General features: G+C 45.2%; 1 protein-coding gene across 6 annotated transcripts in view; it reads right to left on the bottom strand.

Annotated features, from left to right (window-relative positions):
* The window catches only part of SFMBT2 (Scm like with four mbt domains 2), a 220901-nt gene that overhangs the window by 100214 nt on the left and 99559 nt on the right, over positions 1–21128 (bottom strand). For 5 of the 6 annotated variants that reach the window (XM_045812898.2, XM_045812901.2, XM_045812897.2 and 2 more), the window contains exons 5-7: positions 14685–14773; positions 12774–13020; positions 5689–5786 (exon numbers count right to left, since the gene is read on the bottom strand). In XM_045812898.2, coding sequence (XP_045668854.1) covers positions 5689–5786; positions 12774–13020; positions 14685–14773 — 434 coding nt within the window. Of the gene's footprint in view, positions 1–5688; positions 5787–12773; positions 13021–14684; positions 16664–21128 lie in introns of those variants that run through there. The other variant, XM_045812902.2, reaches the window with a different exon arrangement.

The following is a 21128-nucleotide window of genomic DNA, read 5'->3' as shown; positions in this document are numbered from 1 at the left end:
TCAAATGATGGGTGTCCCCATACGCAGAGGGAAACTGGGACAGACGGAGAGAGGGGAGAAGGCCACACGGAGGCAGAGGCTGGAGGCAGGATGTCACAACCCAAGAGAGGCTAAGGACTGCAGGGAACCACCAGAAGCCAGGACACACTCACGGGACAGCCTCTCCCCCTGGAGGCTTGGGAGGGAGCGTGGCCCTGCCAACACCTCGATTTCCACTTCTAGCCTCCAAAACTATGACCCAATAAACTTCCATTGTTTTGAGCCGCCCGGTTTGTGGTCATTTATTACAACAGCCTCAGGATGGTCGTTGTTCTCACGATTCCAAAATTAAACGTATAAATACCCACTCCCTGCAGAGCAGGGTTAAGAAAAGGAAACTGCCCACTTCTTTTCCACCGAATTGAAATAAGAGAGAACATTCATGGAAGTGCCCCACGAGCTTTAAGAACACATAATTTTCAACTTGACCCATTTTTACTTATGAAAGGCCCATTCCATATGTCCTGTGAAAAACAGGAAACATTCAGTATCCACTCTTACAGCAACTATTCGTTATGAACAAACCAGTGAGTGCAATGAGAACTCTCAGCAGCCCACCGAAAGAACAGTCTGAATTCTAACAGGAAAACCTGAAGGTGAGGGAATAAGGTCACTGTATTTTGAAAACTGTAAACAAATGATAAGACCCTGGAATCTGGTCAATTGCATTTTGCAGAGAGTAGCTGCTCAATAAATGTTTAATGAATTAGTAAATTATTAATTAAAAATGTATCAGGATTATTAGCATTTCTACCTCTTCAGTCTTAGTATTCACGGTTCTGAACAGTAAGTCTGTGTATCCAGTTAACCCACAACTATACTAACTCAAAATATTTTAAATCAATGAGTTAACTACACCTGTCTATTCAAGAACTTGTTCGTGTGTTTGACAGGATTTCCTGAGCCCTACTGCCACCACGGAGACTGGCTGAATGGATTCAACACGGAGCAAGAAAGACACGGTCCTTGCCTTCCTGAAGCTTCGGTTAGGCAAAAAGACATGGACAGTCTACCAAGAACCACACAGACAATGAAGCCTGAGTGTGAGCTGGGCAACAAGGCACCACAGAGACACCTAAGGGACAGTAGGGACAGAGGCCAGGGGCCCCAGGAAGGCTTTGTAAGAGAATGCATATTTGCAGTGGAATCCTTCAGCAAGATCTAACAGAAAGAACAAGACAGGTACTAAGGGAATGTGAAGAACAGAGGAGAGGCGGGCACCTGCCATGCAGGGGAGGCACACAGGGGAAGCAAGCATGGAGTCCCAGCGGGCTTGGCACAACCTAGAAGGACGCTGGGGGGCACAAGACACGTGAATGGGGGTGCCAGATGCAGATGGCAGATGAAAACATTAATTTAATGTCTTCCTAAATTCTAACCAAAATTCCAGTAAATAATTTTTTTTTAAGACATGAACCCACTCGATAGCAGCCAAAGGTATGGAAGCGAAAATTCAGATGAACAAGAAGTGACTGATTCAACACCATCAACAGAGCCAAGTCCTGAGGCTTCAGCAGCAAAGCTGAGAAGCAACCCAGGGAAACTGCAGAATCTTCAGAAGACTCAGAAACTGATAGTACCACATATATGCCTAAAACTGGGAGTGAATGGGGGGGGGTGCCTGGGGGGCGCAGTCAGTTGAGCATTCGACTCTTGGTTTCGGCTCAAGTCATGATCTCAGGGCCGTGAGATGGAGCCCCAAGTCGGGCTCGGCACTCAGCGGGGAGTCTGCCTGAGATTCTCTCTGTCTCTCCCTCTACCCCTTGCCCCACTCTCCCTTTCTCTGTCTCTCTCTCTCTCTAAAATAAATAAGTAAAATCCTTAAAAACAACAACAACAACAACAACTGGGGGTAAATGGGAGCAGGGGAGGGAAGAAATTCCTCCCCTACTCCAAAAGACCAATCATCTACAGGTACCTGGGCCCTAGGTACCGAAACCCCAGCCCTCTTCTCCCCCACTCAACCCAACAACACCAGCGGCTGGACTTTGAGCCCCAGGCTGGAAGTTGAAAAATGCCCCTGAAAAATCAGCTAAAGAGGAAATACCACCGTACAAAGAAGTTAATGCTCCAAGGTCACCTACACTGACCAGCTCTGCCCTCCGCTTTCTAACCCCCTTCTAACTCAAGAGCCACGGTCAGGGATTTTCAGACATCTCTGTAAAGTCTCCTACAAGAACGACAGGAACCAAAGCAACATGGAGGAAACAAATCATTCAGGGACAAAAGACTTTCAAAAATCAGTAATTCCAACAAGATAAACTCATGCGTCCACGTGGTAAGAAGAGGAGGCTATAAACAGCATTCAGCAAAAACACACCAAACAAGCACTCGTAAAAACACAACAGCACAAATAAGTTCAGAAAACTGCTCGTAGTGGTGCAAACAGACAAGGAAATGAAAAGTAGAACAGAAAGGGAAAAAAAAAAAAAAGAAGTAAAAAGCCAGTCCAGGAATAGCACAACCACATACTCACAGATCAAGAAAGCAAAAGAGCACAGCAGTAGAAGGCATCATTTTAAAAAAGAAACATCCCCAAGTTAAAGGCATGAGCTGCAGACAGCAGAGGTGGCCAGCACTGTGGAAGAAAACAGACGTCCACCACAGCAATCCAGTGGGAAACTGCAGAACAATGGAGGAAAATACAAGAGTCCAGAGAAGGGAGGGAAAAATGGAGTGATACCTCCAAATTCTTGAGAAAAGTGACCGCAAGCCTAGAATTCTCTATCCAAACCATCCGTGAAGCCTGAAGACAGAATAAAGATATTCTCACTCACTCAAAGCGAGAAGGAGATTGTAGGCTGCCATCTTGAAGATGACTCGCCGAGGGGTATCGTCTTCATGACCTGAGGGAGAACGCCAAAGCAAGGCAGACCAAGACTGCTGACAGTATTTGGCTCATTCTGACCAAATACTAAACACGTTCCCAGTCCCTGCTCTAGGCCCAGGTGCCTGGAGCCAAGGAGAACATTCCATTCACTTCACAGAAGAGGAGTGCTTGGGCCTGTTCCTGGAATAGAGTAAGCAATAAAGGCAGAAAAGATAAAGAAGATGTGGTCCATATGTACAATGGAATACTACTCAGCCATCAGAAAGGATGACTACCCACCATTTGCATCAACATGGATGGAACTGGAAAAGATGTTAAGTGAAATATGTCAAGCTACAGAAAGACAGTTATCATATGGTTTCACTTATTTGTGGAACATAAGGAATAGCAGGGAGAACATTAGGAGAAGGAAGGGAAAAATGAAGGGAGGGATAACAGAGGAGGAGATGAACCATGAGGGACTATGCTGGGAAACAAACTGAGGGTTTTAGAGGGGAGGGGGGTAGGATTGGGCTAGCCCAGTGAAAGGTATTAAGGAGGACACATATTGCATGGAGCACTGGGTGTTATACACAAACCATGAATCATGGAACACTACATCAAAAACTAATGAAGTACTGTATGGTGACCAACATAACATTAAAAAAAAAGCAGAAAATATAAACCAAGTGGTTCCTGTCCATATTTCTCAGGAAGTCCAGTACCTGGAGTTCATGTTACAGCTCTGGCAGACGGCTCAACTATGATAAAGCCCAGTTCTCTTAAGCTCCTGAATTTGCTGACTCCCCTCTCTTACAAACTGAGGAAAAGCAAAGCCAGCTTATTACCCAAACATGGTCCAGCTATTTCCCCCTCCAAAGAGCAGGAAAAGGCCTCTTCTTTTATTTTTTTTTTTAAGTAATCTCTACACCCAATGTGGGGCTCGAACCCACAACCCCGAGATCAAGAGTTGCACGCTCCACTGACTGAGTCGGCCAGGAGCCCCAGGAAAAGGCCTCTTCTGAAACAAGGAGGCTTATACCTGCTTCCTACTTTGTCAAAAGCAAGTACATGACATTTAGGAAGACATACACGGGCAGTAACACTACAAAGAGAAGCAGGGAAATAATCCCCACAAAAGTGAGGGTGCCGGTCCCCTGGCAAAGGCAGAAGAGTGCATCGGGGAAGGACATGCAGAGGGCTCCTGGGGGCGACCCCCGCCCCCGGGTCTAGACCAGAGAGGGGTATTCGTGATTTCGTCTGTTACTCTTTGAGCTCCTCACAGATCTAGAATATACTCCAAAAGAAAATCTCTTTTTTCAAGGGTGAGGGGCATGATCCAGTGTATACTCTTAAAATACCATGAAGGCCACCATGAAGACAGCAGACACCAACTGTCGGGGTCCACGAGGGGACACGCAGGGGCCGAAGAGCCAGGTAGGCTATGGAAAAGTCAAAGCTGTTTTTCTTGGGGCGCCTGGGTGGTACAGCGGTTAAGCGTTTGCCTTCGGCTCAGGGCGTGATCCCAGCGTTACGGGATCGAGCCCCACGTCAGGCTCCTCCACTATGAGCCTGCTTCTTCCTCTCCCACTCCCCCTGCTTGTGTTCCCTCTCTCGCTGGCTGTCTCTATCTCTGTCGAATAAATAAATAAAATCTTTTAAAAAAAAAAAAGCTGTTTTTCTTTATTATTTTTATCTTTTGCAGGGGAGGATGTTATCAGGAAAGCAAGAAAGGAAGGAAAGAAGAAAGCGAGGGAGGGAGGGGAGGGGAGGAAGGAACTATGTGATCAGTTAGCAAAAAAAACCAAAAAAACAAAAAAAAAAGCCCAAGACACCATTTTGTTGCCAGCCATCACCACCCCTCGTAGCCCGAGTCCATCGATGCTGTTCCCAGTACAGAGGCATCGAAACACTGGAAGAGTCACCTACTCAATGACTTTAGAACATAGTTCTAGTTTCAAAAGCCATCTTTTTAAGTCCAATTTTACAAACAAGGACAGCGCAGATCGAGAAGGTTCACAATTGGCCGTAGAGGGTTTCGATTCTGAGTGGGGCCTTCGAGGTAACCGAAATTCAGGGAGCCTACGCCTGCGCCCAGGCCCCAAACTCTTGCTGCCCGTGGCACCTAACACCATTGGCATGTCGGTCTCCATGGCGGGCGTGTGTGGCAGAAATGGGCCCTTCGGGCCTGGAAAGCCACTTTCCACCAGCCAACTGAGACCACGTTTGAATGGCCCGAGGACACGGGGTCCAGGGAAGACGAGGACATTTCAGGACTCCCTCTGGCCGCACAGATCGCCCCTGCCCACAGCTTCCCGTTCATCTACGTAGAAGCGTCAGGCATCGTTTTAAAGTGTTAGGAACCTGGTGACCCATCTCACCTGTGTGTCTCCCTCCCCGATCTGCTAGCAGCCCCCGGGCCTACTGCCCGTCAGATACTCACACCAATTTCTCGGGCCATCCAGGAAACCGAACCATCAAGAGGAGTATCATTTTCTACTATTTCTACCAAACAAAGACCAAAAATAGACCCGCTATGTGTTCCATTCCTTTCGTAAGGGGTGAGGGAGTGCCCCTGAGCTGTTATGATTCTATGACAATACGCCATGGAGAAGACCGGGAAAGCCACGGAAGTGCCATCAGGGTCCGGTACGACGAGGAGCTTGCGTAGAGGACGAAACAGAGCAAAAGCACAGATGCCATTTTAAACATTTCACGTGGAAACTGGCCGAGCGGGCAGCTCTCCCGACAGCGGGCAGTGATTGGCTGTGAGAGGCTTTCCACTTGAGAACGGTGACCGTGGAGAAGAGTAAACAAGTCGCTAGGAGCCGACAACTTACCTTAAATACTTCCATTGGAAGAGGAAACTGTGCGGCATCAGTAAGGGATTTTTCCAGAGCACATTTCCACTCAGACGCCATCTTCAAAGGATAGATTTCTGTATCAACAGCAAACCACACAAGCGTTTAAGGACTAAAATGTTCTGTGGGGTGGTTCTCCCTTGAATTTTATCTTCCGAGTTTCTCAGAGTCTCTCGGCACACTCAGCGACCGTGAGAATTCACACCCTGCCCCATAAAAGGCCACCTGCTAACGGGATTTTCTGAGGGTAAAGAGCAACTTGAGATCTGAGATCAGAAACGAAGAATAAACTTCACAGGGCCCTTCAGGGAACATTTGCATGCATTCTGCGGGCATCCCGTAAGTAATTTATTGGCATAAATCACATTAGCACCACTTCAGTCGTCCGCTGCCCCAAATTCCATACATCACCTGGGAAGTAATATCCACTGATGAACAACTTATTATCAGATAAATTTCTAAACTAGAAACGACTCTTGTCTGGCATTTTTGGTCGTTACAGCATATTTTTTCATTAAATCTCTAAGCTCCCATACGCTAAAAATAGCCCATGTAAAAGCCAGAAAATTATTAAAAGGTAAATTAAAATTTACCAACCAAGTTTAATATTTACACTTGAAATGTTGCTAACACCCCGCATGTTGCCCATATTCCCCCCCCCAGGCGGTGGGGTGGGGGTGGGGGGCTGGGCAGAGGGATTTACGAACGGAGGTGACTCTGGCTGAATGCAAAACGGAAAGAAAAAATTTGTTGAGCACTGTTTTCCCCGACTGCTGAGACTGCAGGGGGATTTTATGATCTGATCTCAACGGATTTAAGACCTTATCAAAATAGGATTTGCAGAAGCACTCACTTGAAGGAGATATGTTTATACCTTCCCTATATCAACCCAGGCTACTCCAGACAGACAGTTAGGACGTGAATATGAATTTAAGCACAGTTAAAAGGCAACATTAAACCTTTGGGGCTATATTTTTAATTTCTTGCATGTCTGCTTTTTAGCACGCAGCCGTATATTTCGATGCCCACAGCTTCTGAACTCACCTTGAGCCTGAAGCTCTTGTGTTTCGAACAGTTTATTGAGTCTTTTCAGACTCCCATAATTACGATAGGAGAGAGAAGCAGCCGGAAGGAGTCTGGTTATCAAGGCACAGCCCCCTGTCACTCATGGTTGGTTACACAAAGTCCCATAAAGGGCTATTAATGACAAGAGAGGCTCTACTGTGGATATTGTCTATAATCTTTTTTAGACTTTTATTTATACTCTCCTGACTCGGGGGAGTTCTTTTTTTTCCCCAATTTGGCATTTCTATATCAGAACAAGAATAGAATGTGATTCCTCTTAGTAGCTTCTGACATATTTGGGGGAACACAGTGAGGCCCCAGTTAACACCCGTGCAGAAAGTGGATGAATGGTCCCTCCAATATCCACAGGTAAACGGGGTGCCGAGGGAGAAATCGCTCATCACAGGGGTCCCACCAAGGAGGAAGAGAGACCAGTTCACAGCCCTCTGAATTTTCCCATGAGGATGGGAAGACGGTTCAGCTCAGGGGCACAGTATCAAAATCTCAGTGGAGGGGAGGCAACTCAGAGGACTCTGGGAGGCAAAGCCCTGAGGACACCAAGGGCAGCAGGTCACGAGGGGCTCACGACGGAAACAACACACAAGAGCCTAGAGTTCCTGAGCATGCGAGAACAAGTTCACTTTCCCAGGGACCTGGAAGCTGGTCAACAGGGAGTTCAGCCTTGGCATGGTAGTAAAAGGAGAACCAAGTCATGAGAAAGGATGGTGATTGCCAAAGACAAGACAGGAAGGGTGGGGAAAAGGCAGAAGGTGCACCATGCTGGCACCTGATCTCCCACAGTCTGGGGGCAGGGGGGCCCCCGAGACAGAGAGGAGGTAAGAGAAGGGTGGTTCAAGAAAACTATGCAAGAGCAGAGCAAAAGCCCAGCTGGCTGGAGTTCGACCCAGACTCCCAGAACGGAGCCAGGTGACATGGTGACCTACAGACCCCTGTGGGGACGCTCGCTGCCCTTCCTGACACCTGTGTGCACACACACCTGGCAGGGCACCATTGGGCTCACTGCGTCATCCCAGAAAGCCGAGCCCCCAGTCCTCCTGATGCTGTCTCTCTCTCTCTCTCAGCAAACCAGAAGCCCAGCGCCTACGGGCTGAATGTTGCTGTCCCCTGCAACGTTGTACGTTGAAATCCTAACCCCCAAAGTGATGCTTAGGAGGTGGGGCCTTTGGGAGGTCATGAGGGGGGAGCCCCCATGAGTGGGATTAGTGCCCTTTACAAAGGAGACCACAGAGAGCCCCCTTATCCCTCCCACCATGTGAAGACACTGCAAGAAGGCGACCCTCGGTGACCCAGGAAGCAGGCTGGGGCCTCAGTCGACATCAAATCTGTGGGTGGCTGCATGTCAGATTTCCAGCCTCCACAACTGTGTGAGAAATAAATGCTGCCGGTGATGAGCCGCCAGGTCTGTGCTGTTTATTTTCTGTAGCAGCCTGAAGAGACCAAGAAACCCAGGTTCCACAGGACCTGGGTCTCTGTCCTACAACCTTAAGATCCTTTGTCTTCTTTCTGAGGCTATAAAGCCCTAATACGGACTGTAACTCCATGGCGAAAGTGGAAAGGTGAAAATCAAATGTGGTTTTTTCAGGATGCTCAACTGCCTGCAAAAGCCAAACACCTAATGGTTTCAATAAGCAGAGCACAACATTCCATGTGTGTGTTTCATTAGACAGAGAGGTGCTTGGTTACACCGGCAAGTTTATGGACAATAAATAGCACCATTAAAAGAACATAAACCATTTTCTTAAAATGATTGTGTTGCAGGTACTTTAATAGAGTGTATCATGTCTATTTCTGTTGGTGGGGAAGTAATAAGCAATTAAAACCGGGCCTGATCCATCTTTAACTAGAAGCCTATGTGAAAATGAGGTGATCCCCTTCCGAGCGAGCGTTTGGCCAGCTCTTGCAAAGGCGAGAGCTGCAGAAAGCAGGAGAGGGGTGAGAGACCACCAGCTCGCGGCCTCTGACTAAATGAAGGCCTGGAGGGGAGATCCCCTTCTTCACGCACCCTGCAACCACCACTGCTTCCATCTCTTGCCAGTGAGCAAAGACTGGTCCGTGGTTGTTAACAGATGTTGGGAAGTCTACAAACTGAATGTTCATGTCTCCCCACAAGGGATATGTTGAAGCTCTAACCCCCAACGGGACAGTATCTGGGGATGGGGCCTTCAGGGGGTAATCAAGGTTAGATGAGATCATAAGGGTGGGGTCCCCATGATGGGATTAGTGCCCTTATTAAAAGAGACTCCGGAGCTCTCTCTCTCTCTCCATGTGCACATAAAGAAGAGGCCATCCACAAATCAGGAAGTAGGCTCCCCCCAGCACTCAACCCTGCCGACACCCTCACCTGCGTCTTCCATCCCCCAGAACTGCGAGAAAACCATCTGTGTCTACGGTGCTTTCTAAGCATCCAGAAATATGAAAGCAGGTGGGGTCTCTAAAAAACTCCTGACCTCAACGACCTACTTAAATTTCTTAGAAAACCAAATATAACCATAAAACTCTGTTTACAGACTGAATACCCAGAAAACGGCAATCCCCTGCGGGACCTTGTAACACTCAGCAGCACAGCAAATGTACTGTTCACCCCCATTTCACAGAGGAGGAAAGTGGAGGGACTGCCCACGGCTCTGTAGCGAGGAACAGAAGTGCAAGGAGAAGCTAACTCAGACCCTGGCTCCAAGTCTATGTTTTCTTGCTCTGCCAGCTTCCTCCAGCTGGAGGCACACATGAGCTCCTCCAGAGGAACAAACATGATCATGAAACCCACAAGACCGTATTCCTGTGCACAGAGTAGGTCCTGCAGCCATGCTGGGAGCCTCTCTGCTTGATCTGACCCTGTCTTCAAAAGCTCCCTCCCACATCAGGGGCAAAGAGGGCAGCAAGCCCTCACCATTCTGGGGGTGTCTTCACTCCAGGGCCTCCCCCTCCAGATTGGCTTCCAAAGCCCCATCGATTATTTGGCTCCTGGAAGGTGGACTTGGCTGGTTCCTGCCCTCCCTGTAGACATACCCAACTTTCTATTCAGTCAATTCATTCAATGAACATTCACTGTGCACCTGCTACATGCCAGGCACAGTGTCAGGCACTGGGGAGAAAGCAGAGATACAGACCTAGATGTTCAGTACGAGTGGCTATGAAAATCCTCTCAGGTGTGGACAAAGTGAGAGGGGTGGGCCACGCCACATCGAGAAGAACAGCACCCTGAAGATGGGGCATGCTTAGCAGCCTGGTGGATCACGGGGGAGGCCAATGTGCCGGAAAATCCCTAAACGACTGCAGTTGGCCTTCCGTTCAACACTGAGGGAAAGGGGCTCCTCCACACCAGCCTGGCTGTTAAAGCTGACTTAATTTATGGGAAAAAAATCACCCTTTCTATTCCCCCTTTCTTTTTTAGACCTCCCAATGTCAGTGTCACGCAGGAGAAGGAGACTTGGGCTGGGAGTTTGGACACCAGCGTCCTAGCTGCAACCCTGCTTCACTAGTGTGACCTTGAACCACCAGGTCGTTTAACTGCGAGGCTTCAGACTCACGACTGCAAGACGCAGGGGCTGGAACAATGCCTGAAATAATGCCAGTTACAAGTCCGACCTGACGACTGCATTCTACCTGTACAAGGCAAAATGCCTGGAACAGAGCCCTTCTGCATGGTTCTCGCACTACGCTGTTTTTCCTGCCTTCACTCCAGCTCCCTCAACAAAAACAAAAAACAAACAAACAAATAAAAATTCAAAAAACAAAAACCAAAAACCAGAGTCTTCACTCTAGAGAACACACTGCTAGTGACCAGAGGGGAGGTGGGTGGAGGGATAGGGGAAACGCGATGGGGGTGAGGGAGTGCACCTGCCGTGGTGAGCACCGGGTGAGGTACAAAAGTGCTGACTCGGTGTATTGTACGCTTACATAACACTGTATATCACCTAACCAGAACTTAAATAAAAACTTCAAAAAATAATAAAACACACGGGTAATAATCACGGCCCCACATGCTGTTCTGCTAAACGAGGCAAGAGAATCCAGTTTTTATCTTGCAACTATTGTATCTAGAGAAGTAAAGGCCACACTTGGAGTGTCCTTTTGCCTTTTATTTTCCTCCTCCCATGCAAAACTTCTCTCGCCAACAATTTAAATGTTGGGAAAATGACTTCTTAACAATGAATGCCTTCTCCAAGTTCTTTAAGGACACCCACGAATTCTTCCGTGAAATGGACAACTCATGTCCAGAAAATTACTAGGACAAGTAAACACAATTTATTCTTATCTTATAAAGACATTAAATTATCTACAAAAGAGAGAGAGCTCTCCTATGCAAATATTTCCCAAGTTTCTATGGTGACACTTTCCATTCTTGCTTTTGAGTATGAGTCCCATGACTTCACAGCAAAGGAACACTGAACAGAACCTAAGAAGCCACTAATAATCCTTTGCTTTGCTATAAATGTTCACACTGGCAAATATAGGGATCTCCTAAAATTTATAAAGCAATTAGATACTAAGCTAAGATTTATACACCCAGCTTCCCACACAAAGTAAATTTCTCCTGCGAGGTTATGAATCCCAAGGCAAATGTGAGCTTAGATCTTTTCTCAACACTGACAGGCCCTTTGTTTGTCATCATAGTCCAAAATTACTCAGGGTATAAATGGATTTCCTGGCTGCTTCTCAAAATGTTGACAACAATACTACTAATAAAATACCATGTTACGTGTCTATATGCCTGTCAAACTCAACACAAATGCAAATACATGACATACAGAACCAAGAACCTTTTTTTTTCAGTTAAAGCCGTTGAGTGACAGAAAGGAAAAATGTAAGTGCCCAGTTTCATGTACTCCAGACCAGCACTGGCAACTAATACGGGAGAAAAAAGTCTCTGGCAATTTTAACAAAGGACTTAGTGCTTCACTTCCAATACACCTGGTGAAACTGATGAGAATGAAAAACAGCAATCTCTGGAAGAAATTAATATCTCTACCTTGGCATCTTTAATTCCATAAGGATCCAACGTTTTTTGTTCTGAGGATACCCATCAAAAGGTTGGTAAGGCCAGTATGGGCAGCAGGGGGAATGGGAAGAAAGGAGCAAGGGGCCTAAGAATTTGAACTACAGTATATCCCCCCTCTCCAAATTAGATGACCTGGGACACTTAGCTTAACCTCAGTCTCAAATTTCCTCTGCTGGAAAAGGAAATATTCACACCAAACATGTAGCGCTTTTTTGTAATCAAAACAAACAACACAGCAGATGTAAAATCACCTGGCACGTGGTCAACATTCAAGAATGGTTAGTTTGTGAACAGTGAGACTTTTGCCCAGTGAGGTATGTCAGAAAGCATAATGCACTCTTCTATCCAACGAAGGCCTGGAAAGTCATGTGACAGGGCGTTTGAAGCGAATTAAAATCCATGACGTGCCAGGAAATGTGTTATTTTCAGGTCAGGACAGATTATATAACGATAAGCATTTGGTTGGACAGTCAGCTGGAGGAATGGTTGGAGGGTGGGTGGGGATGGGTGGGAGGCTGGGAGATTGGAGGAATGGGTGAGTAAATGGATAGGTGGGTAAGCGCGTGGATGGACAGATGGAGGGAGGGATATGGATGAATGGAGATGGATGGATAAATGAATGGATAGGTGCATGAATGGAGGATGTATGGGCAGACAGCGTGTCTTCCAAGACTGTCAAAATTTCTAAGGAAAAAGGGAGACTATGACCAAGTTCCAGTGCATTGTGAATCAGTGCTTCCAAAGGAATGAGATCAGCTTCACCACAGCCTCCACCACTTTCTCCTTTTAGAACACTACTAACTGAGGTCTTGAGTTCTATTTCCCATAGAAGAGTATTCTCAGGTTAAAATGCTTAAGATTCACATACACATGTGTAAAAGATACCACCAGGAGCTAACAAACTCTCGAGAGACACATCCAGGAAAATATTACATCTTTTTCCAAAATACTTTGCAGCAGCAAAAGCTTTGGCCCTTACCTGAAGGTGGGTCCATTCTGTATTTATTCTCTTGACACCAACCAACTGGTCGAAGTCTGTAATCCAAGTAAAACAACCACTGGTCATAGGATTCAGTGTCCTCCAATCCCACATAGCGAAGGCGTAATCTTCCTCCAACATTTTCAATCACACTAACTATCCAGTACTGAAAAGGGCTCTGAGAATCCTGAAGTTCTATTAAGGAATCAACTGTAATGAGGTCTATAGGGCCTTTCCCTCGCAGAGGCTGTTTAAACAGAAGCAAAACTCCTTATTTTAAACTTTATTTTAAGGTTCTCATGGAAACAGATGACAGCAGAAGATAATATTTTTTCACACCATCATCCAAGCTACTGGCAAACAGTCTGGTGTTTCCCTCCACCCCCATCCTCTTCCCGCTCCTTCCACACACACGTTCATTCCACCCAGCCCTCTGTCCAACAACAAGAATCACAAGTAAACAGAACATAACAGTTTGTGCTCAGTTCTCACCAAACAAATCACCCTTCCCAGATAAAACTGCATTTGTCAGAAATAAGCATGCTTTTAAGAAGAGTTCCACCAAATTGGCCTCCCGCTAGAAAATATGTGGTAGCTAAATGTATATTTCCCCATAGACTATGGGGCTATCAACTTACCCCATGACTCAATAGACATTCATCTTACAATGGCTACCACGCTAATGGTTAAGACTCCCTCATAGTTCATGTGAGCAAAGCATGACTATGTGCCAATGACATGTCTAATTCACATTAAGGATCAGCGACATTAGACATTTATGTGAAGTTATTTCTACACTTGATCCGATCGTTGGTTTAGAGAATGTATATATATACACATATATACATATAATTACTGCCCCATATAAGGAACCTTCTCAGCATATGTTAGTACGTGAAAAGGGTGTTTGTTCAGTCAGCCTTGTAGGCAAATATGTTTTCAAAAAAAAGAAGAATGAACAGAGTAAGACAATTTGTCCTTCCGAAAGGGTGAAGAATCATTATTTTGATTTGTTAACCAAACACATTAGGAGCCATTAAGATAAGCAAAATCTTCACAGAACAAAACCAGATAACTGTGTATTAGACAGCAGTGCTCCAAAAGTCCATGTCATTTATGAGAGGAGGGAAATCCATAGTTAACGTTAAGAGAATAATGATATCGTCAAAATCCACATCGTATTCCTGTTATTTACTATGTTTCCCCATTTTTGAGGGGCCATTCCTCAAACAGATTTGGTAACTCAGTAATTATTTATGACAGTACAGTGCTCCATGCTCCTTCTGTTCTAATATATATAGTAAATATTAAAACGCTTTATCATAAAATTATTGTCAAATGAACCATCGAGACTGCAGATTAAACTGGTTTTTCTTCGGTACCTTACACATACTTTAAACACACTGAAATATGATTAGCCAATTCTCCTCTTGTTTTCATAAGGGAGGCTAATTCAATTATTACTCAACACGTGTGTGTTGTTAGCGTGAGGTTACACATCCAGAACGGAACAGTCGATGGAACCGTTTATCAGCATGCTCCAAGACTGTAACAGAGCACGCATCTGCTTCGTGGCCATCTCTACAGAACAGGTCTTCTCCTGGATTTTATTTATATTCACAAATATAGGACAGAGCCTTACACGCACAGGATAGTGGAAAGATACCCTAACATAGTATTATTAAAAAATGTGTTCACACACAATTTTCCACGTATTGATTGTATCACAGGTGAAGATGTTTCCGTGCCATGAGAATCATTAACCTAAACAATTCAGGAAAAAACAGGAAGTTAGGCTGTCTGGACAGAGATATCCACATGGACACGTATACCCGCCGAAGGATATAGGCAAAGGTGTTCATGTAACCGTGAGGCTTCGGACACAGAATAGTGAATAACAACAATACATACACCTTCCAGGAGGCTGGCAGGTGCCGTCCGGGAACCAGTCAAATCACGAATGAGGAATTCTGTCCAGTCTGTGTACTTCTCTTTGATTGCTGGCAAGACAAAAGAAGAAAAAGAAAAAACACACACTTCAGCACAGCAGGGGGGTATCAGGTTAAGTTTAAAATCACACCACTTCTCTGTACACATGTGTTATTTCGATTGTTTTCTTCATTTTAAGCACCACGCTGGAGAGCTAACACGGCGACAAGAAACCCATCCGCCACGGGTGACTTCACGCCTACCGCGTGCCCTTATTTTGCTGGGCATCAGAGGGATTAAAGAACAGGGGGCCCTGAAGTTTAATGAAAATCTACTCAGAAACTTCTGTGAGCGAAAAGAAGATATCGTAAAGCACAGAATTCGGTGGGGGGGAGTTTCCAAGGAGGAAGAGATCAGTGACGGACAGAAGTCAGAGGACAGCCTCCAGGTGGAAAAAGAACAGTGGGCTCTGAATTACACGGAAGGATTTTGCAGGTAGAGAAGAGGAGAAGGGACTTTCTGACTGAGAGACACAGCAGAGGAGACTGGCCCAGGGAGGGAGGAAGGGGACGAAGGCAGCACAGTCACCGGCCGACTCCGGCCCAGTCTGAGCGCAGGACCCTGGGAAACAACGCCGAGCGTCAGCCCACAAAGCAGCCACATTGAATCAACAGGAAATCTCTGCATAAAACGGATCTGAAAATAGCACAGAGGCTTGAGTGGAAATAAAAGAGGCTAATGGCAGAGAAACCCAGGTGAGAAGCTGCTACAGCTCTCCGAGAACAACAGGGATGGGGCCCCAAACAGTGGGGACCACACCGCGAGCAAGGCAGGAATGTATCCGAGACATCTTTGAAGAAAGAAATTTCAGACTTGGAAGCCAACAATCTCCAAGTGCTTAGAAACCGACACTAGAGAAACAGGTAACTTCCTGGCACATCCCCAAATTACGGATCTCCAAAGGCTTCACCAGGTGACGTCCATGCCCAGGAGAGACCCTGAGCCTTCCCGGGGCATCACAGGCTTCACGGAGCCAGCAACACACGAGCAGCATGGCCCAGATTCCCATCCACCCACCCACTCTGCAGATCACGTGGACAGCCAGCAGGCCGGTGAGCAGTGCCTAGAACACATCCAATACTTTGCCTTTGTGAAAGGTTACAGACGCAACTGGTTGGCACATTGCTTGGGTTCTGCAAAGGCAGGATGCAACAATTTCTCCCTCAAACCTCAAGGAACAGAGTTATCACAGAAGGCAACGAGGCCACAGTGGTGTAGAGGGAAAAGCAAAGTGATGGCATGAGAGAGATCTGGGCTCCATCGCGGGTTCTGCCATCGCTGGCTATAACCTTGAGTAATTTACCCAATTTATCTTATACTCTTTCCTCATCAGCACAGCTGTGCTAACAACATTTTTGCTTATGAGCTGCTAGGAGGATTAAAGAAGATACATACCAGGCAATTAATAAGCAGCTCTTGTTTCATTGTAAGTGTATATTAAATTATTACACACTCTCACCAACTATTTATTGTTCATTCCCACAAATTTCAGACTGAAACAGCGAACGTGCATTGGCATGATTGCCAACAGAAGGGCAAACAGTAGCAACACCAGCTAGTCCCATCACCAACCTGCATCTCGGTCAATAACCCTCCCTCGCCCGTTAAGGATCATAAGACCAAGAGCAAAATCAAAGTGGAAGAATTCAGACAACACGAAGGGGATCCAGACAAGGCTGCAAAGTCCAGCTTTCTGCCGTATGATGCAATAATCACGGTCCTGCTTAACAAGCAACAACTCACCCATTCATCAGTTTCTTTTTTTTTATAATAATCTGTTATTATGTTATGTTAATCACCATACAGTATATCCTTAGTTTTTGATGTAGTGTTCCATGATTCATTACTTGCGTATAACACCCAGTGCACCATGCAATACGTGCCCTCCTTAATACCCATCACCAGCCTATCCCATTCCCCCACCCCCTCGCCTCTGAAGCCCTCAGTTTGTTTCACAGAGTCCATAGTCTTTCATGCTTCTTTCCCCCTTCTGTTTACCCCCCTTCATTCTTCCCTTCCTTCTCCTACCGATCTTCCTACTTCTTATGTTCCATAAATGAGTGAAACCATATGATAATTCTTTCTCTGCTTGACTTATTTCACTTAGCATTATCTTCTCAAGTCCTGTCCATTTGCTGCAAATGTTGTGTAATCGTTCTTTCTGATAGTTGAGTAATATTCCATTGTATATATGGACCACATCTTCTTAATCCAGTCATCTGTTGAAGGACATCTAGGCTCCTTCATTTAGCTATTGTGGACAATGCTGCTATGAATATTGGGGTGCATATGGCCCTTCTCTTCACTACATTTGTATCTTTAGGGTAAATACCCAGTAGTGCAATGGCTGGATCACAGGGTAGCTCAATTTTTAACTTTTTAAGGGACCTCCACACTGTTTTCCAAAGTGGCTGTACCAACTTGCATTCCCACCAGCAATGTAAGAGGGATCCCCTTTCTCCACATCCTCTCCAACATTTGTTGTTTCCTGCCTTGTCAATTTTTGCCATTCTAACTGGCGTAAGGTGGTATCTCAATGTGGTTTTGATTTGAATTTCCCTACAAGGAACTTCTCAAACTCAATACACGGGAAACAAATAATCAAATCAACAAATGGGCAGAAGATATGAACAGACACTTTTCCAATGAAGACATACAAATGGCTAACAGGCATATGAAAAAATGTTCAAAATCATTAGCCATCAGGGAAATTCACAAATAGTTCATCAGTTTCTACCACCAGACCTTTTGCTCAAATAAAATACCCTCTTTCCTTATTTTCAACAGACACACTCATAAGGTAATGCATATATTTGGGGCAGAACTGTTACTGTGTCCTTTTCTGTCATTAGAAAGTGTAGCTGCCATTTTTCAATGCTCTACCCATTTCTAAATTAACCCCCTGCTGTGTACTAAACGATTTCTGTGCCCCCCCCCCAAATTCATACTGAATCCTAATGCTCAGTGTGACTGTATCAGGAGGTGGGACCCTGGGGAGGTAATTAGGTTTAGAGGAGGTCGCGAGGGTGGAGACCTCCTGATGGGATTAGTGCCCTCATAAATGAGACCCCGGAGAGCTTCCTCCACCCTCCCACCATGTGAAATTCCAACAGAAGAAACCAACTCTGACCCAGGAAGTGGAATCTGGTGGTGCCTTATCTTGAACTCCCAGCCTCCAGAGCTCTGAGAAACAAACTTCTGTTGTTTATAAGGCCTGCAGAGTGTGGTATTTTTGTTACAGCAGGTGAACAGACGGAGACAGCCCTCCTGCATGCCCACAGTTACTGAGAAGACCAAAAGGCAATGGCACACAAAACAAATGAATTAAAATCTGTATTCACCTTATACTTTACAAGCATAACTTTAACTTACTCTGCATCTTGCGATCATCCTAACAGTGCTCTGAGGGTGATGCTTCTAACTAACTTTTCCCAAAGTCATAGAAAATACAAGGGTCACCCCCAGCTTCAAACTCAAGTATGCAGCCGCCAATCCTACTAGGAGTCTTTCCACAGGAATCTATGAGTCTCAAAGATTTCGCATACAGATAAATCAGTAATTTAAACTGTAGGCGTGATACAGACAATATGAAAATGACTGTTTAACCAAAAATTTCAAGATGAGGACAATATACAAGTATACCCAGTAAATATGCATTCCCTAGTTCTTTACCAAAAAATGACAATCAGGACAGTTGAGTGAAAAATGGTCCTATACTCGACAGACTTTATGTCCATATCCACTACAGGAAGAAAGTCCAATTGTTCACTTAAGGGTTGGTTCTAAGATGCACATAATCAAAGTGAACATTTAAATTAAAAATTTTTAAATAAACCATCACCCTATGAGGACATCGTACGATGCTGAAATTGAAGTGGGTTGAGTTACAGTAAGAGAACACTAGAGATGCTTCTGAAATTTATACCTTGTGAGCCCTCCAGTTCAGAGGCCCTATAACTATCCATTAATGTCTCCGTGCCAGGCTCTGAAGCATCTTTGATGTGCCACAGAGTGTCTGGTCAAATTACTCTCCCTGAAAAAATGTATCTTAGCTGTAAAGATACACCAACAGCTTTTGATTAAGAAGTAGAAAGGAAACAGTCCTCAGGAATACTGGTGTGTTTTTTTTTTTTAAGATTTCATTTATTTATTCGATAGAGACAGAGCACAAGCAGGGGGAGTGGCAGGCAGAGGGAGAAGCAGACTCCCCACTGAGCAAGAAACCCAATGCAGGACTCGATCCCAGGACCCCGGGATAATCATGACCTGAACCGAAGGCAGATGTTTAACCAGCGGAGCCACCCAGGCATCCCAAATACTGTGACTTTTAAAGAAAAAACTGTTTCAGTCAACATTTAGTTCTCCAAACTCTAAATGTTCAAATGTAAAATCTATTACAGAAAATACCGCTATATCTATATCTATATCTATATCTATCTATCTATATATATATATATATATATGCCTAACAAGTCTACAATTCTCAGTCAACACGCTTATTTTAAGTAATGTTGAATTCAGTTAAATTTTAGTACAATAAAAATTGCCTAGAAAGTCCTCAGAATTCATTGCAATAGAAGGTGATCTCTACTTTCCTGGGTGTCCACATAAGTTTCTAACTAGAAATTTTAAGACTATGGGGCACCTGGGTGGCTCAGTCGTTAAGCGTCTGCCTTCAGCTCAGGGCGTGATCCCGGAGTCCTGGGATCAAGCCCCACATCAGGCTCCTCTGCTGGGAGCCTGCTTCTTCCTCTCCCACTCCCCCTGCTGTGTTCCCTCTCTCCTTGGCTATCTCTCTGTCAAATAAATAAATACAATATTTTTTTAAAAAAAAGAAAAAGAAAAATTCTAAGACTAATAATTTTCATTTACTACAGAACATCTCTCCTCAAAGACTCAAAATCAACTATCATGGATGTAAGAACCATCTTTCTCAAATAGGATAACCAATGCCTTGCCCTGTGGTCTTTTCCATCAGATGATTCACGCGTTGAATTTTGGAAGACCTGCAACATACCACACACCCAACGACACTGAATGTGAACTCTACAGCAAGAAAGAAATGATTAAGATGAAAACAGAGCAGATGGATAAAAGTTTGTCCATAACATTGTAATCATTTCCACATGTTTTTAGCTTACACAGAGACAATCCTAGGAGTTCATAAGAAGATTATTTTTTTAAAGATTTTATTTATTTGTCAGAGAGGCAGACAGAGATAGAGAGAGCACAAGCAGGGGGAGCAGCAGGCAGAGGCGGAGGGAGAAGCAGGCTCCCTGCTGAGCAAGGAGCCTAATGTGGGGCTCGATCCCAGGACCCTGGGATCATAACCTGAGCCAAAGGCAGATGCTTAACCGACTGAGCCACCCAGGCGTCCCTCACAAGAAGATTATTTATGCATAAGAAGAATAAAATCAGGGGGAGCCTGGGTGGTACAGCGGTTAAGCGTCTGCCTTCAGCTCAGGGCGTGATCCCGGCGTTATGGGATCGAGCCCCACATCAGGCTCCTCCGCTATGAGCCTGCTTCTTCCTCTCCCACTCCCCCTGCTTGTGTTCCCTCTCTCGCTGGCTGTCTCTATCTCTGTCGAATAAATAAATAAAATCTTTAAAAAAAAAAAAAGAAGAAGAAAATCAGGATCTTTGTACAACCTTCTCATGAACATGTTTTCAAGATTCTATTCAGGTTTAATATTATATAGACTTAGCATAGATAATATATATACTTTATTCAACTAAGCTTTTTAAAAAATCCAAGATACATTCCTCATTTTAACACCTCGCTTTGGGGAGGAACCCCTCTCTCACTGAAGAAAGCAATCATGAACATGAGTTTCAGAAAAAGAAAACACACACGTGCACACACATGCTTGTAGGCGAAGACATTCAGAGACGGCCCCCAAATCCCACAACAGCATTATGGGCATTACAGAGCTATCTATAAAGAGGGTTCCAAATAGGGTGGCACTTGCCTGGCTCAGTCAGTAGAACACATGACTCTTGATCTCTGGGTCATGAGTTCGAGCCCCACAATGGGCGTTAGAGATTACTTTGAAAAAAAAAAAAGGTTCCAAATAAAAGGCAGAAGATCATCATCATTTTTTTTTCAGGATTTGGGAAAACACCAGTCGTGTTGGACTTCTAGGCCCATCAAGCTCACGTAAACACAGAGAATTTAATGATTCCTCACTTCTCAAGGAGGCTGTCTGCTGTGGACACTGGTCTGCCGTACAAAGCTGCCCATCAGAGCTGCCCATTCAGGCAGACCCTGAACACTGAGACCCGCGGTGAAGTCAGAGGAACACACTCCCCTCTCTGTCCGTGTCACCAGGTTGCACAGACAGGTCCTCGGGGAAGACGGGCTGCGTC

This window comes from Ursus americanus, chromosome 31 (assembly GCF_024610735.1).
Source record: "Ursus americanus isolate L20-20 chromosome 31, mUrsAme1.1.p, whole genome shotgun sequence".
NCBI classification, from domain to species: Eukaryota; Metazoa; Chordata; class Mammalia; order Carnivora; family Ursidae; genus Ursus; species Ursus americanus.
The sequence above is the reverse complement of the archived record's forward strand: the minus strand, read 5'-3'. Positions and strand labels throughout refer to the sequence as shown.